The 18,926-nt window shown below is 35.7% G+C and overlaps 1 protein-coding gene across 5 annotated transcripts in view; it reads left to right on the forward strand.

Moving 5' to 3' along the window:
- Upf2 (UPF2 regulator of nonsense mediated mRNA decay) overlaps positions 1 to 18,926 on the forward strand; it is a 695,457-nt gene that overhangs the window by 109,920 nt on the left and 566,611 nt on the right. For all 5 annotated transcript variants that reach the window (XR_016547840.1, XR_016547841.1, XM_090387842.1 and 2 more), the window contains exon 6: positions 9,718 to 9,802. Coding sequence is in view for 3 of the 5 variants with exons in the window: in XM_090387842.1 (XP_090243968.1) it covers positions 9,718 to 9,802 (85 nt within the window). In the remaining 2 variants the exon portion in view is untranslated. The remainder of the gene's footprint in view (positions 1 to 9,717; positions 9,803 to 18,926) is intronic.

An 18,926-nucleotide genomic window follows, 5' to 3' on the forward strand; every position in this document is an offset into this window, starting at 1 on the left:
AAGTGTTGTTTATAAAACTTCTTCAAGAACTGTTATTTCCTGACTGCGAGCTGCTTTTTTAGTCGTACACTGCACATTAGCACCACTCAGAAATCCATAAACTACCATCTCCTATACTAGTGGTGTCCAACCTTTTCCCGTACGGGGGCCATATTCAAAGTTAGATATGTTTCACAGGCCGCACAGAGTGATTTGAGAAAAAAATTTCACATTTTCTATATCATGTTACTCGTAAAAGTTTTTTTTTTTTTTTTCATTTTTTCTTTTCAAACTATATATAAAAAAAAATGCAAATTCCCAGCACTTTTATGTGCAACAGATATGTCAGTGATTTATTTTTTAGATTTTATTAAAATTATAAAAATATGACTGACTTTTGCTTGTATTTTTTTTTAAATACTTGACTTTTGTTTCTGTTTGAAATACATCACTTTTGTTTTAAAAAAAAAATACTTTACTTTTGCTTTTAAATGCTCATTTTAGAAAATTTACAATCTGAAAAGGATCACTACTTTTCAGTATTAGAGTGAATAAATAAATATAATGATAAACCTAAAATTGAAATATTCAAAAATTTTATTAAGTACAATACACAATAACATTTAATGAAATGATTGAGACTGGATATTTTTAAATAATTGTTCAAAATTTGGTTGCAGATTTGTGAAGCCAATCTCAGTACATAATGAAGATTGTGTCCTGATGGTATTTCTCCACTTGTTCTCAAAACCTGCATTCCTGATCTTACTCCTGTTCTATGCCACCTTTATTCACTTTCTTATTGTAAAGGTGTTTTTTCCTTCTGCTTGGAAATTTGCTCATATCCAGCCAGTTCCTAAAAAGGCTGGACAAATCCCTCCCATCAAATTACTTCTACTCTTTCTAAAGTAATGGAGAAATCAATTAACCGCCAACTCTTAAACTACCTAGAAACCTTCCGTCTGATCAACGATCGCCAGTATGGATTCCGTCATTGTCGATCCACAGGTGATATTCTGGCCTCTGTTGCCAATTTATGGACAAATTCAATGGAAAAGTTTGGTAAAACACAAGCAGTTGCCCTTGACATCGCAAAGGCTTTCGATCTTGTTTGTCATAAAGCTCTTCTAAACAAGCTTCCATCTTATGGTTTTTGCCAACTGTTCTTTGTAATTGGTTATCCAGTTTTCTCTCTGACTGCACACGGAGGGTGATGACTCTCTGTCTTCTAATTTCACTACTAATGGTGGTGTTCCCCAAGATTCAGTTCTTTCTCCCACTCTTTTCCTCTTGTATATTAATGACCTTCTTTCATTGATCAGAAATCCTATCCATAGTTTTGCTGATGATAGCACATTACATTCCAGTTTGAGAAACCTTGCCCTGCTCAATCAGCTTCAACTTCTCGAATATCTGCAATCAATTCCTTAAATGTCGATCTCCAGGTAATTCTCCAGTGGGGCAAAGACAACTTATTTGATTTCAATCCTTTTAAAACTCAGTCCTGTCTTATATCTCACAAAAAGGATTCTTCTGCTCCTATGCTTATCTTTGGTGACACTCCGATTTCTAGGCAAGATGATATATCTCTTTTGGGGATTACCCTGACTTCTAATCCCTCTTAGCAGAAGCACATTACAAATATTGCTTCCTCTGCATCTAAAAAACTTGGTTTTCTCTTTCGCTCTCTGTGTTACTTTTCTTCCAAACAGCTGTTCACTCTGTACAAATTGCAAATCCGCCCTGCCATGAAATATTGTTCCCACATCTGGGGCGGTGCCCCCAAAACCTCTCTCAGGCTTCTAGATTCCATTCAAAAGAGGGCAGGTTAATTAATGACTGATCTCTAGCAGAGTCTCTCCACTCGCTATCTCATAGATGTACTGTTTCTGCTGCATGCCTTTTCTACAGATACTTCCATGGGCACTGTTCTTCTGAATTGGCTTCTATAATTCCTGCTCTCTTTCAAAACAGTCTGAACACGTGCTGCCACCAGCCAACCCATTTACTGTCCAACTTCAAACTCACAGAACCAACTTTTCATCTTCCTCATTTATTCATTCAACTGCCGTTTTCTGGAACAACCTTCCTTCATCCATATTTCCTGAAAATTATAGTCTACAGAAGTTCAAGTCAATAAATATCTTCTTTCATTTTCTCAACCTCCAACCCATGCACGGTACTAAGTACTATAGGTTCTAATACCTCTCGCGTTTGGAGTTTTTATAAAAAAAAAAATGATACTCATCTGTTATTCTGTTTCTTTTTAAATATTTATTTGATTTTACGAGTGAAAAAAATCTTCTTGCAAACATACATTGATCTGATCAAAGTAGCCATTTTCATGGCATTTTATTTTATTAGCAGAAAATATTCAGTTGGGAAAGCCTTTTAGAATTCAAATAGTTTATTTTTTCAGTCTATATACTTATTTTTGTATCATATTTTGGCTTGAATAATTTCAAGTTGCAATCTGGGATTGTAGTTTTCAGCCATGGAAATAAATGGGTTCTCAAACAAAAGCTTGTTTTTTCATGGGTTTTTATATCAGAAAATTGACTTCAAACTTGTCAAAAAGTAAATTGTAATAATGAAAGGCAATGATTCTTTGGAAATGTATTTCTCCCTTAGCTCAGTGCGACATTCAAAATTAAATAAATTGTCCTGCTCAACAGGGATTTAAATAATAACAACTTATTCTGATATGATTTGATGTCACCAAACAAATCAGACCAACTTTTCTTTGCTTTGTAGTTTTAAATTAAGAGCATTTAAATGACTAGAAATGTATGTATGAATTGCAAGATCAAACAGCCATATTGATAGTTGTTTTATTGGTTTCCCTTTTTCTGTGTTGAAACATTTGGCGATGTTTCAACAGCCACATTAAGGCCATGTGATCTTGTAAAATTTACAGTTGAAATAACCACATTCATAATGTGTTGGAGATCCAATACTTTCCCATAAAGAGCTTCTTGGTGCACAATGCATTGAATTCCAATCAGAGTTTCAGCTCCAATATCTATCATTTTCTTGGTTAATTCTATCGATAAGCCCAATGTTTTTACCAATTATATTTTTTGCACTGGCAGTTGTGGCTCCTACCAGGTTTTTAATATTTAATCCTAACTTTTCGATAGATTGGCGAAAATTTTCGAAAAGATTTTCACCTGTAGTTGTTCCATGCATAATCTGTAGATCAGCTAAATCTTCAGCTGGTACAAAATTATCATTAATTCCACGTATGAAGATGAGGAGTTGGGCTGTGTCATTTACATCAGTATTGTCATCCAGTGCCTCACTAAAATATTTCATTTGTTTTATGTTTTCCAAAAGTTGTTCGAACAAATTCTTTCCAATATCTTCTAATCTTCGCATAATTGTTTGTCGAGACAAACTAATATCTTGTATCATTGTTCGTTTCTCTGGACAAATTCTTCCACAACTTTTAACAAACAATGCTTAACAAGTTCACCATCGTTGAATGGTTTACTTTCAAAAGCGATCAAATGTGCAACTTGATAACTGGCACATACAGCAGATAAATTTCTTGACTGTTACGGTTTCAGTATGTTTTGTTGGTTTCTTAATTCATTTTGTAACTTTGATCACTTTTCTTTTTGCAGCACTCCTTTATGTTGATCATAAGATTTATGATTGGAATCAGTGTCATTTTAAATTACATTCTTTAAAAACTCACACAGTCTCCTGACACACAAAACACACTGCTCTTTCATGGTAATGAATGAAGAAATAGTCTTCAGTCCACCTTAGATCAAAAACACGACACTCCAAATCGATTTTCCCCTTTCGGAACATTTTTAAGAATGATTTTTTTTTTTTTAATTCAATACAGATTAATAATTAATTCAATGCAATGAACAAGCTATATCAAAATACATAACTGTATTTAGTGTACATATGACTGCCCTGAACCACGTGTACCTGTTTGACACAGTCAAGCTGGACACTTGCATACCTGTACACGCAGTGGCGATCGATGCTGTTTTAGTTCTTTCTGCGCGGGCCGTAGGTTGGACACCATTGTCCTAGACTATCTAGAAACCTTCCATCTGATCAGTGATCACCTGCCAGTGGCTGACCAGACTAGCCAGGTGGGTAAAGTGCCTGCCTGGCAACTCAAAGGTTGCGGGATCAGAGTAGTGCAAAAACTTTGGGAGGTGCATTATGGCCACAGAAGCCAATGTGACAACAACTAACAAAAAAAAAACAAAAAAACCTGCCAGTGTCAATCTACTGGTGATGCACTGGCTTATATTACCCATCTATGAACAAATTCAATGGAAAAGTTTGGTGAAACTCAAGCAGTTGCTCTTGACACTTCAAGGGCTTTTGATTGTGTTTAAGCATAAAAGTCTTCTAAATAAGCTTCCATCTTATGGTTTACCAATTGTTTTTTTGTAATTATGTATCCAGCTTTCTCTCTGACTGCTCACTAGAGGTGATGGTAGATGGTTCTCTGTCTTCTGACTTCTTCACTAATGCTGATGTTCTTCAAGGTTCAGTTCTTTCTCCCACTCTTTTTTTCTTGTATATTAATGACTCCCTTCCACTGACGGGAAATCCTCTCAATAGTTTTGCTGATGATAGCACATTGCATTCCACCTTCCAGTTTGAGAAACCCTTCACAAACAGCTTCAACTTCTTGAATATCCACTACCAATTCCTTAAATGCTGATCTCCAGTGGGGAAAGGTAACTTAGTTGATTTCTATCCTTCTAAAACTCAGTCTTGTCTTATACATCTTGCCAAAAAAAAAAAAAAAAAAAAAAAAGGATTCTTCTTCTCCTATGCTTATCTATCTTCAATGACATTCAGATTTCTAGACAAGACTACATATCTCTTTTAGAGATTTCACTGACTTCTAATCTCTTGGCATAAATGCATCACAAATATTACTTCCTCTGCATCTAAAAAGTTGGGGTTTCCCTTTTGGTCTCAGCATTACTTTTCTTTCAAACAGCTACTCATTCTGTACAAATCTCAAATTTACCCTACCATGCAATTTTGTTTCCACATCTGGGTTGTTGCTCCCGAAACCTCTTTCAGGCTCCATTCAAAGAAGGGTTAATTAATGATTCATCTTTAACAAAGGTTTTCCACTCTTTCTCATAGATGTTCTGTTTCTGCTGGATGATACAAAGGTTGGCAGGGTTGTTAACGACAGTAATGGTAGTGTGCTACTGCAAGAGGATCTAGAAAATTTGGGAAGATGGGCTGAGAAGTGGGAACTGAAGTTTAACATTGACAAATGCAAAGTACTGCATATGAGTAGAAGTAACCCCAGAGGAATGTACCAACTGTGTGGGACTACACTTAAGGTGGTAGAAAAATGAAAAAGACCTGGAAGTAATTGTGCAGTCAGATATGAAGTTTTCTGAGCAATGCAGACAAGGCTGCCAGGGCAGGTCATGAGGTTTTGTCAATGATATACAGGAATTTTGCTAGCAGGGAAAAGGAGGTGATCGTCCCTCTGTATAAGGCAATGGTCAGGCCACGCCTTGAGTACTGCGTACAGGTATGGAGACCTCATTTTAGGAAGGATGTAGATTTGCTTGAGCGTGTACAGAGAAGGACAACAAGATTGGCCGACCGGGCTAGCCGAGTGGGTAAAGTACCTGCCCGGCAACCCAAAGGTCGCGGGTTCGATTCCCGCCTCGGGCTTGGATCAAAGTACTGCAAAAACCTTGGGAGGTGCAATATGGCCACAGAAGCCGATGCGCCAACAACTACTAAATCAAAAAAAAAAAAAAAAAACAACAAGATTGGTGAGGGGAATGAAGGGATCCTTATCAAGAGAGGCTTAAGTTCTGCAAATTGCAGCAGCTGGAGACTAGGCACCTGCGAGGTGATCTGGTTGAGGTGTATAAGGCCTTGAATGGGTTGAGCATGCTGAATTCTGATGGGATTCTTCCACTTGTTCAGATTACTTGCCTAAGGGGACATAAATTCAAATTGAGGAAAGACAGATGTAGAATAGATGTGCGAAAATTTGCTTTTAACTAGTGGGTGGTATATTGCTGGAACAAACTTCCATCTGTCATTGTGGAAGTTGATAGGTTAAATAAATTTAAGGAGGAACTGGGCAAACATTTAGAGGGAATGATTGTGTAAAAAAAATTTTTTTTTTTTGACTGATGCTGCTTAGCACATTCGCTGCCGATCACGCACCAACGTGTGATGTTGCAGCAGTATTGAAGAGCCAATCACGCTCTGGCGCGGGATGTGGCATCATTACCCAGTAGCCAATCACGCGCAAGCGCGGGATTCATTAGACTTTTGTATGAAGTTGTCAACTTCAGTTGGCATTGTGTTTCTGCTGTGTATATTTTTTTCGGCGTCAATTTAAGGGTGTAAACTATATGTAGTTGTATGTGGTGTTGAATATTTTGTTACGTGACGTGCGGAAAAGCTTTGTAATATGAGTTGTGCAGATGACAGTTTAGCAGGCCAGTCGTGCCCAAAAAGAAGAAAAGCGCAATATAAAAAATCCCTTACAGATGAAGAAATTGCAAAGATGTTGGAGGATTTATCTGATGTATATCCCAGTGACGTCAGTTACGACGATGACGACGATTTTATCCCTCCAAAGGACGATTCGGAAAGTGTAGATGAAGAAGATATTGTGGAAGAGGCTACACTTTCACTGCAGGATCCCGATAAGTTGGAAAACGTCATGTGGGAAAATGACGCAACATCGATGAAACAGTTTCGTTTCATCGATGTTGCGTCATTACTACTTCTGTGAGCACAAAATCCGAGTCTTTGCTGCAACCCGTGCCAGGTGATAATCCAATAGATTACTTTCGTCATTTATTTACCGACAATATCTTGGATGAAATAATTACACAAACAAATGTTTATGCTCATGAAATACTTCTTCCCCAAGAAAATAAAGAACATTCTCGAATAAATGCATGGAAGGACACCACTAGAGATGAAATGCTGGTATTTTTAGGATTAATTTTACATATGGGAACCATTCGACTGAACCGCATACAAGATTATTGGAAAACAGATAAGCTGTTCGGATTACATGTGTTCGCAGATAACATGAGCAGGAATTGTTTCTTATTATTACTGCTGGCCTTGCATTTTGCAAAAAATCCAGAAAAGAAAGAGGTATGTCCACGGGATCGCCTATATAAAATTCGAAAAATTGTGAATCTGTTCAATGCACGAATGTCAGAAATATATTATCCAGGACGTGAGATTAGCTTAGATGAGTCTATGATATTGTGGCATGGAAGGCTTGTTTTTCGACAGTACATTCAAAACAAACACCATAAGTACGGCATCAAGTTATATATGATCACAACGCCTACTGGCATGGTTATCAAATTTCAAGTGTATACCGGTATGTTGGATGATTCTGGTGGAAAAGGACATGCACAAAAAGTCGTCATGAACTTACTTGATGGGATGTTAGATGTTGGGCATAGCATATTTATGGACAATTATTACAATAGCTCTGAACTCGCTAAGTGTCTCGCTGACAGACAAACTCATTGTACTGGGACAATCAGAAGTAATAGGAAAACATTTCTGAAAGAGGTTCGAGCAAAAAAGCTGAAGAAAGGGAAAACTTTATCAAGGTGTGCCCGTGGTGTAATGATTGCTAAGGGGAAGGACAGAAGAGATGTCAGTTACATATCTACAGAATACCAAAATGATATGGTGGAAATGCAGAACAAACGAGGCGAACTGAAGTCAAAACCATTGCCTATAATTGAATATAATAGGTTTATGTCAGGCATTGACAAGCAAGATCAAATGCTTGCCTATTATCCTTGCGAAAGGAAAACCATTAGGTGGCCTACAAAAATATTTATGCATATTTTGCAACTAATAATGATTATTGCACACCATATCTATAATAAATATTCACATAACAAGGTGCAACTTTATGACTTCCGTTTATCAGTGATCAGATATTTATTGAAACAGCCATCTGATCTCCCTCATACTGTGCATGATGTACCTGAACTGGAACATGTGCTCAAACCACGGGAAGAAGGAAAAGGTGGAAAGATATTGAGGAAGCAATGCAAACATTGCTATTCTGAAGGGAAACGCAAGGATACAATCTATATCTGCAGTGTTTGTGAAGGATCACCCGGCTGTTGCTTAGATTGTGCGAAAATTATTCATAAGTAACATTCTTACACATAGAATTTATAATCTATGTGTAAGATTATAAAGATTATAAGATTGTAGTGGTTCGGTATGAAATAAAACGTATTTCTTAATGTTACCATGTTTTTTGTTTTATTATTTACAAACTACATTATTATGTTTTTGTGTCACGCGCCAGCGCGTGATTCAGCATTTAAAGCCAAATTTGACCTCCAGTGCCTATCACGCGCTGGCGCATGAATCTCCAAATCTTTTGGAAACTGTTTATACGACACTTAAAATATTGATATCGTATACCGAACAATCCCTTATTACCAATTTTTAAGCTTTTTCGTTATGGAAACACAGTCGGCTTCTGGCGATAGTCTCCGCCTTCTGTGCCGGGCTATTGACGATAGCATGCTGCCTCATGACCAGCAGCGAACGTGTTAAGCTCATATGCTTGCTTTCTTGTGTCACATGCCACTATTACTACTACTACTTCTGTGAGCACTATTCTTCTGAAAATTGGCTTTTGTAATTCCTGCTCTCCTCCAAATCACTCCGAACACATGCTGCAGCTAGTCAAAATCCTTTTATTGTTCAACTTCAAACTCACAAAACCAACTTTTCTTCTTCCTCATATACTTCTTCAACTTCCGTTTTCTGGAACAACCTTTCTTTTTACGTATTTCCTGAAATTTACAATCTACAGAAATTCAACTCTAATTTTAACAAATATCTTCTTTCAATGAGTTAACAGTTATCTTCTCAACCTTCAGCCCATGCATGGTGCCAAGTACTATAAGTTCTAATACCTTTCATGCTCTTTTCATTAAAAAACACAGCAATGTTGTTTTCCATTTAGTTTTGGTTTCCGGTAAGTTCTGGTTTACATATTGTTTATATGCATTTTTTGTCTGCATGATTGATTTTATTTTACTGTGTAGGTACTTTCAGCTTCCCTTTTATTCTTCATCAAGTGGTTTATATTTATATATATATATATATATATTTAAGATAACCGAGTTTAGGCTAGCTTAAAGACCAGTAATGTATTAACCATAATACCTATGAGTAGAAAACACCCGTAATTAAGAAAATAAACACAATAAACCACAATAGAAAGATAAAATAATAATATGTACTCTGTTCGTACCCGGGCATTGCTAAAACAGCTACTGGGACAACAGAAAAATCTAGAAATAATTTAAGGAAAACCACTATAAAAGTATATTAAAAGTTAAATACAACATAAATTATCATATTACTAAAGAATAATATATATATATATATATATATATATATATGTATATATGTGTGTGTATGTGTAAATATAATTGAGAAACTCTTTGATTGCACTTCATTAAATCAGTAGTTTTCCCAGCATTTCAAAATCATCTATTTATGTTCATGTTACCACATAAGCATTTGTTTCTATGTTTACATATATATTTATTTTGTATATATAAAATATGAAACTATTTTAAGCCTACAAACTACACCTATTTGATAAAGATCCTTTTTATAGTTTAATTTTTTTTGTCTAATGTATATGTACTTAACTTGATTTTCATTAATAAACTCCTGATTTCTCTGTAGAAGCAACTTGAATTATTTGCTGCTGAAGCTTCTGAAAGGTTAAGGATAAAAACTGAGTTACGCTTGGCCAACAATAATGCTACAGGTATGTATATTACAATTTAGATTTTATGATTTCTAAATTAAAGTTTACCTAATGATCTGCTTTTTCCTTGATGGGAAAGTTTCTTCATCCTTCATTTAGTCTGAAAATATCACTAGTTTACTTCTGAAAACAGCAAAAATCATTTTATTTGAAGAAGAAGAAGAGAGAGAAAAAAAAAGTAAAATTAAATATTATTATTATTATTATTTTTTTAGAATATTGGTTAAATGAAAATGTTATTTTAGTGAAAAAGAAGTGACTGACTTCTAGAAATCAAGTGTATTCTCTAATTAAGCCTATGGTTTATGTTTTTTTTTTTTTTTCCCAAGCCTTCTCATTTATATCCTGATTTGTTAACAGTGGTACATAAGAAAAGTGTAAGTTTTCCATAATTATTCATATACAATATATGAATAATTTTTAAGATTTAGATCGTAGTAAAATTCTTTAAAAATTGTGCTAATTTGTTGGTTTCTCAAAAAGTCACCCATTATTGAATTAATTTAACCAGACCCATTTCTTAAAAATGGGATTTGGATTGTCTTAGTAGTAATAAACAATCCATTAAATGTCAGGTAGTCACTTTGGGTGGGAAAATTTTCTGCTGAAATACAAAATCTAAAATATAAAAATATGTCATCCAATAAAGTGATGACTTCAAGCATTTTTTGTAGGCACTATGAAGGGATTTGAACAACAGGAAAATATTTCAGGAGCATCAGCCTAGAATTCGGCAAGTGTTTCACTGGATATGTTAAGGATTGCACAGAATTCTGTTATAATCCATATGACTGGTTCTCATTGATTATTTATGGGTTTTTTTTTTTTTTTTTTGTGGCAAAAGGTTGATAGACATTATTTGCGTCCAGTTTAAATTTTTCTAAAAATGGAGTGCAGTAAAGTTGAATTTTTTTTTTTTTTTTTTTTTTTTAATTTTGATTTAAAAAACCAAAATTGAGTTAAAATAAAAATAATAAAAATGTCATAATAAAAAGTATTGATTTTAATGTCAGATGTTTTGTTTTTTTTATAGTACTTAGAGATGACTTGACTGGAAAAAAAATTACAGTCAAAAACTGTTTGCCACCATGTTATAATTTTCTATGGAGTCCAGTGATCACTAAAAATAACTAATGATTTCAGTAATAAGATATTTTATTTTGCAGTGCTTAGGATGTATTTGACTAGAAAACAAATTTCGACAACACTATTCTTTGCAATTTGTAATTTTCTTAAAATGCAGTGCGTTGATTTACGCCAGTCACCAGGTAGAGGCGGGGGGGACATTGTTTTTAAAGATACATGGGGTCTTTTTTACATTGCCAAATCTATACAGTAGTATATATCTCTTGCAGGAATAATATATGCATCCACTTTTACAATTTGAAAGTGCTTTTAGAATGGGGGGAAGATAGAGAGTCAGATCGTAGTAAAATTAGTAATATTCTTTGAGAAGCAACTATTGAGAAAAGAGAGTAAGCCTTCTGAGGTGGATTTGGGTGTACCAAGCTATATTAAAGAATTCAGCAAGGAAATGCAGCATACATTTAGGATTGCTACTAAGAAAGAAAGGACTCTGGGATGATTATTTTGAACTGGAGAGCTGCAAATGTTTCACCTGTTCGTAAGGGAGCAGTTAAGTTGGAAATAAGTAATTTATAGACCAGTGGATTTGACTTACGTAGTAGGCAAGATAATGGAATCAGTGATTAAGGATGCAATACAGAAACATCTTGGTAAGAACGAAATCCTAAAGGGATTATAGTATGGAATTTTAAATGGAATATCTTGCCTGACAAAGCTGGTTGCATACTATGATGAAGTCATAAAGCATTTAGATGCTGGAAACAATTTTGATATTGCATATCTAAATTTTAATAAAGTTTTTGATGTGTCCTCCCTCTTGTTTCTGATTTTATTCAATGCTATTGTGGAATGACTTAGATTGGTTACACATATGATCTGAAAGATGGTAAAGGAAGTTTAATCCTGCTAAATGAGAAGTTTTTCATTCTGGGAAACTCTGGGGATGATGACATACAGACTAAGGAACACAGAATTAAAGGTGGTTTAGGGTGGGAAAGATTTAAGAGGTCACAACACAAGGAGATATGAAAATGTCTTTGCAGGCAGACAGGAAGACTCATGGTGTGTTAACCATGATCAATAGGACATTTGCCATTAAGGAAATAGATGTTGTTATTCCTCTTTATGAAATGATGGTGAGCCCTCATTTTGAATATTATATTGAGGTCTAGAGAACTTTCCTAGAAAAGGATATAACCTCTAGAGAAGGTTCAGGGACAGAGTAATATGGCCTTAGTTGCTAATGCTCCTAAAAACCAAATAACAACAACACCTCAGGGGTTACCTGATAGAGCTGTTTAAGTTCTTAAAGAAATAAGCAGAGTAAATTAGGTAGGTATTTTCACATCAGCAGGTGAAACGAGAACGTGGAGCACAAATATAAAATTTTGGAAAGCAAGAAGATTGGATTTCGTGAAGTTCACCTTTGGGCAGAATGTTGTTGATCACTGAAATTGGATCATTATTATTTTTTAGAAATGGGGAAATTGTGATTGATTCTTTTTTTTAGATGATGTAGAAATTCACTACCTTGCCTTGCATTATTGGCCTGACTTAATACTAATATCATCTCGTTAACATGTAAATTTGGCGCTTAACAACAGATGGAAGGAACAAAGAACAAAGTTCTTTGTTCCTTCCATCAGTTATTATGTTCCAACAGTGACATGCATAATTTACCTCCACAGAGTAGTAATAATTTGGAAGAATAGCCTGGGAATGCTGTTTAGACACTGCCAAGTTGCGGTTGTGGAGCATTCCAGTTTTAACCAGATCACTCTAAAAGTCTTCAGATTTCAGTTTCTAAAAGTTGCCTGGTATGGAAACTTCATCTGTACAGAGTTCAGTTGTTCTGTGACTGAAAGAAGCAGACAAAGAAAAGCACATTGCATACTATAAGTAGTTCCAGCATTATGTACTATTAGGAATGGAAATCTTAAGACATTCTTACAGACAAAGCATGATTTCACCCAAGTAGATATGTCACCATTCAAGACACTTCAATTTTGGTGCCATCTCCATGTTAATTGCTGACATTCCCTGAAATGTGTAATACAGATTGACACACTTCTAGCATCTCTTTTAATACGTTGGGATTTTTACTGGGCTAACACATCAATCAAATTATGTTGTTCTTGCAAATGTAACCAGTGAGATATGTAGTTGTATGGGATTAGGAACTTTAAAAACACCCTGTATTATTTTCACAGTATAAGGACTTGAACAATTTTTTTCAATTAAAAATTCTGTTGGCTATCACATTACAGTTTTTTTTTAATGGACTTCTCTAAAGTGGTTTGGATATAACCTCTGTAATATCAGCCCATTTTGGATTTAAAAAAATCAGAAACTTCCAAATGAACTTTTATGAACTTTTTTTTTTTTTTTTAATTTAGCTACTACACATACAATTATTATAATTTTTGTTTACAATGTGTATAAGGTATTGTCAAGAAAAAAAAAAATCATTGATGAATATTTATGTGCCATATTATGAACTTGAAAGTTTGAGGTACAAAAATCCTTTGTGACAAAATTAGGTTACAAAGTAATTAAAAAAAAAATTATATGTATATATTTTTTAACCATATTCTCGTCCGTTGGGGCACGTTCCAGCCCCAGCTGGGTTCAGCAAGTTAATTCTATAATTTTTACTCTAATTACAGAGCTGAAACTCACTATAGTTGGAGCCAGAACTGTTTTCTTGAATTTCACGCAAATGACAAAAATGTGACATCAAGTATGCATTTTTTAGGCCTTTTCAATTAATTTTTTTACCCCCGCCCTAACCAGCCTAGAGCTTATGAAACCTGACACTTGGTGTCAGGTTTCATAAGCTCTTGGTGTAAAGTGCACGACACCAAGTGACACTTGGTGTCGTTTCTTGGTGTAAAGTGCACGAATTTCTTTTTACAGAGAGTAGCAGTTCTGATAAACAACTCCGCGTGAATATGAGTGAAGCGTGGGAAGTAATATCACGTGACCTCGTCACCCATACAGCTACATCGAGATGGGAAGGGAGAAGTGTAAATAAACAAAAGACAAACAGGAGCTACTGTTTTTGACATAAGAAGCAATAAAGCGATACAGTAGTAATAACAGTTTATGAAAGATGAACAGATCGTATATCCTATCTTCAACGTGTATTGCTCCTACGAACAGAAGATCAAGGAAATTCATCTGTTGGAAATGGGAAAAACTGGTGTAAAACTGATAACACCGCAATGCGCATTTGATAAAAAAAAAAGTTTGCTTTATTGTAATTGTTTTTAGTAAACAATATCGGAACAGCAGTTTCCTGGGTTTGATCTTCTAACCAAATTTCAAGAAAATATTTCTATTTATAGCTGTGTTATAAACTTCGAAAACTGGTGCATCAAAAGAAAGGAAAAAAAAATCATCCACTGTGAATTTCTTTCTTTCTTGAAATGTGTATTGTTCACATAACTGCAATATTTCTAACAATACAAAGCTAACAGATTACGAATCACGGGCTGTTCAAAAAGTATTGTTAGAAAATATTTGCTTGTTACGCTTTAATGTCATCGCAAAGGGAGAAATTCTGTTTTAGTCCGAAGATATTTGCTTGTTACGCTTTGATGTCATCGCAAAGGGAGAAATTCTGTTTTAGTTCAGAAGCCGAATAAATTCACTATCCACGGTCATAAAGCTGTTCTGAGTTGCAATAAACAGATAAACTCCACTCACAAATAGACTTACTCCCCATCACTTTTATTGTTTTACTGTGGTTTTTGGCAGATGAGTTGATGACTGCCAAATGCAGTGCGGTTTCTTGTATTCTCTCTCTCTCTCTCTCTCTCTCTATCTATCTATTTTGGGATTTCTGACCGTGTGGTCATCACTGAATATAAACAGAAAATTTGTTTGTCGGAATGCTGCCCACCAATTATCAACTCTTTTACCGACCTTCTAATGTATGTTGTGTTCAAATAATCCACTTTGCAAAATTCGAAAGTGCTACATCAATTAGGAGCAAAAACGGTTTCCCCCAACATAATGAATTACTTTATAGGTATAATAATGATTTTACTGACTGGAAGAAAGTCACAATAAAACAATTGTACAAGACGAAAACATGCGGTCACTCAAACGATAAGCAATACAGCGATGTTTGAAATTTATAATGCAGTTCACTAGCTAATATTTCCAGAGGAATTATTCTGGATTTTTTATCAAATGAGCACCAGAACAAAATCGGACTAATTAGTACTTCCGCATCCTAGGATGAACTGACTAATTAGAACTCCAGCATCTGCGATGAAATGTCATGCACACCGATATCGTTTGCTACAGCAATAATGTAAAGAAACGAAGCAAAATATTTTAACAGAGCTATAAAGCAAAATAATGTTAGAAAGTAAAAATGCAAAATATTGTTCTCTAAAACAATTGCAGTTTTGCCATCCTAGGATGAAGCTGACTTAGAGCTGCAATGCTATTTTTTTTTTTTTTTTATTATTTTTATTTATTATTTTTTTTTGTGTGTGTTTTTGTATGGGCGGCTCCTAGAACAAAAGTTCATCTCCGCCTCGTTGCCCTGTTCAGTTTTTACGCACTGTCAAGGTAAGGCCAGTGTGTGTTGTGTTGTGAAAAAAAAAAAAAAAAAAAAAAAATCATCCCGCTTAGGAATATCCCATGTTGGATGAAGACAGATGAAAAGGAAAGCGAGAGAGAGAGAGAGAGAGAGAGAGAGAGAGAGAAAGTTTTTCATCCGGCATGGGAGAAAGTGACAGGAAAGAAAAACTGTGTTTGTGAGCTTATGTGTGTCTGTATTGTGATGTTGTGTTTTGGCTACCTGGAAGCAGTGATCACCTGGATGACTGCCTCCAGGTACTCCTCCCTAGCAGGAGGGCAAAGCCTTCCCTACTATCTGCACGCCCTCCTCCCTGGGGAACGAGTTTCCCAGGGAGGAAAGAAAAACTTGTATAAGATGAAGAGAGGGAAGGAGAAAAGAGGAGAACTATCCCGGCCCAGGAAAGCCCCAATCCAGGATCGATTGCCAGAACAACACAAGAAAAAAAATAATAATAAAATAAATGAAAGTTAGCTCACTGGACTCTAGTTTTCTCATCATGCCTACAACGGCCTGGTAGATGGCATAGCAGTTGAATTTTCATTGTCTATCTTCTCTTTTACATTTAGCTAAAAAATTTTGCACTATAATAAAAGGACTTGCGGTGCATACTGTTCCACAGGCTTTCTGTTATAGTGTACTTGCTAGATGACCTTCCATGCCAATTATGGCAATTTCTTGCTATACTATGAGGTTTTCGGGCAAGTTTAAACACTAATAATAATGTTCCAGAAAGCCCTTGTGTTTTATATGATCCACTAGTGGTTTGTTTTAGTACTACATCTCATGTTCTCAAGATCTGTTCTGACACGTGGAGAATAGATTCGCAACATCAAGATGGTGCTGTGTTCTCACTCTGAAATCCTTCCTAAAGTTAGACAGCAGAGTGCCGCAAGATATGGTTCTTTTATTATACTTGTGTCATGGTTAGTGTGTAGCAAGAGAAGGGCTAAGAGGCAAAGATGAGTAAACAAAACATGATTTATTAACATAACCATATATCGTACAGGATAAACGCATACCTTACAGAATAATTAGAAGTGGTAATTTAGCTAATAATAAAAGAAAGTAAAACTCAATACTCTTCTACAATGGGGCTATAGATTAAAATGTCTATGTTACAGGTGTGGTATTTGGTTTATGTTCTTTGTGTAATCTTTGGCTGATAACCACTGCTCATACTCTACGGAATCGACGAACATCTCACTATCTAAGTATTTAGGTGTAGTATAAAATTGACATATGAGTTTAATAATAACTAATAGTACTACTTTTAATAATCGGTCGCATTAATAATACATTCTAGGATCTATGTTATTGTTTGTTTTTTGTTTGGTTTTTAGGAACGTTAGCAACTAAGGCCATATTGCTCTGGGGATATGCGGTGGTCATTTCCTGACCTTTCCGCATCCTCCGTATTTGGTGGTCATGGTCATACACATAGATCCTAGAATGTACACTTCCTAGTGTACATTCTAGGATCTATGTTATTGTTTGTTTTTTGTTTGGTTTTTAGGAACGTTAGCAACTAAGGCCATATTGCTCTGGGGATATGCGGTGGTCCTTTCCTGACCTTTCCACATCCTCCGTATTTGGTGGTCATGGTCATACACTAGGAAGAATAGACATTCTTCCTAGTGTATACCTAGGAGGAGAGATGTCTGTTAGGGACACTAGTAAGGAAAAGATAATTCTTATTGCCGGACTATTTAATTAGGTTAACTATCAAAACGAAGGTGGACTTACCCATAAACTCCTGAGTTTCGTCAGGGGTTGATAATTCAAAGCAGCAGTCCATCAATTACGGTTTTAAGGAACGTCTTTTCTTGCTTCTCCTTTTTCTGACTTTTCCGATGCTCTTTGTTTTCTTCCCTTTCTCTCCTTTTTTCCGTCTTACATCCCACAACCCTCAACACTGTCTGTCCACAATGACTGCTTTCACAAGACGACGAGGTCAATTTTGCACACAAAGAAAACACAGGGACTGTCATCTTGGAGACCTGATACAGCCAACAATGTAATTTATGAGGAGAAAGAGGAACTTCGCATCTGCATGGGGTGGCATTCCCAGACAGTCCAGTCATATTCACTAGATCTAAAGTCTGTTCATTCTTACCAATTTCCAGACAACAATTACTACGTAGTTATTAAGTTCAGACTTCAGTCCTAAAGTCTGTTCCCTAACTGACATAATTCTTATTTCTCTGCTGAGAAGAAATACACATCCTCACCATTTTCACATTTATTATGTCTATGACATTTGTCCGCCCCGATCGAGTGACGATCTCTCGCTGTGAACTAGCCAGATTCGTAACGGTGGGACAGCATCTCGATTGCTGCTTTCTCTAATGCGGCATCAAGGGGGCTCATGTTTGTTTGGATAAAAATAGCTTTTGGTAAGGAGTAGTTATTATTCTTTAAATATAGCCGCGGCAAAAATACAGGGTGATTCAGAGCAGAAATTGCCTCTGAAAGGCAAACCAAGGGGTAAAAATGAAAGGATTTTTACATTCCTCCCCTTCATCGCCAAATTTTTCGCAGGGGATAAAGAAAATTTCACATGTGCAAAATTCAAGGTTTTATACGGACTCGAAGATCTAGACTCTAGAATCTTTTGGTAGGCATGTGGGGTGGTGTCCCCAAAACCTCTCTCAGGCTTCTTGATTCCATTCAGAAGAGGGCAGTCAGGTTAATTAATGATTCATCTCTAACAGAGTCTCTCCACTCGCTGTCTCATAGACGCACTGTTTATGCTGCATGCCTCTTCTACAGATACTTCCATGGGCACTGTTCTTCTGAATTAGCTTCTATAATTTCCGCTCTCTCTTTCAAAACAGTCCGAACACGTGCTGCCACCAGCCAACATCCATTTACTGTCCAACTTCAAACCCACAGAACCAACTTTTCATCTTCCTCATTTACCCATTCAACTGCCGTTTTCTGGAACAACCTTCCTTCATACGTATTTCCTGAAAATTACAATCTACAGAAGTTCAAGTCCAATGTCAACGAATATCTTCTTTCGTCTTCTCAATCTCCAACCCAATCACGGTACTAAGTACTATAGGTTCTAATACCTCTCGTGTTTGGGGTTCACATAAAAAAAAAAAAAAAAGGGGGGGGGAAAAAAGAACAAACATGTCTCCTCTTACAATTGGTGGATCTATCTCAATCAAAATAAATAATACCTAATAAAATAATGTATTCTACATAACAGATTTCTATATGCTGTTGAGGTTGTCTGAAGATAATCAATGTCGGATTGATACAAATTTGCATATGACAACCTTACTGTGGTCGAAGCAACCACTACTATAAAGATTACACACAAAAAAAAGTATTTTAACATAATCTGGTAGGTATAATGTGCTGTACATTAAGTGACAAATGTTCGTAGATTATTGTGACAATGGCTTCTGAGTACACACATTTCTCTTTATTAAT

Source organism: Mastigoproctus giganteus, chromosome 13, assembly GCF_048544385.1.
Source record: "Mastigoproctus giganteus isolate SK-2022 chromosome 13, ASM4854438v1, whole genome shotgun sequence".
Taxonomy (NCBI): domain Eukaryota; kingdom Metazoa; phylum Arthropoda; class Arachnida; order Uropygi; family Thelyphonidae; genus Mastigoproctus; species Mastigoproctus giganteus.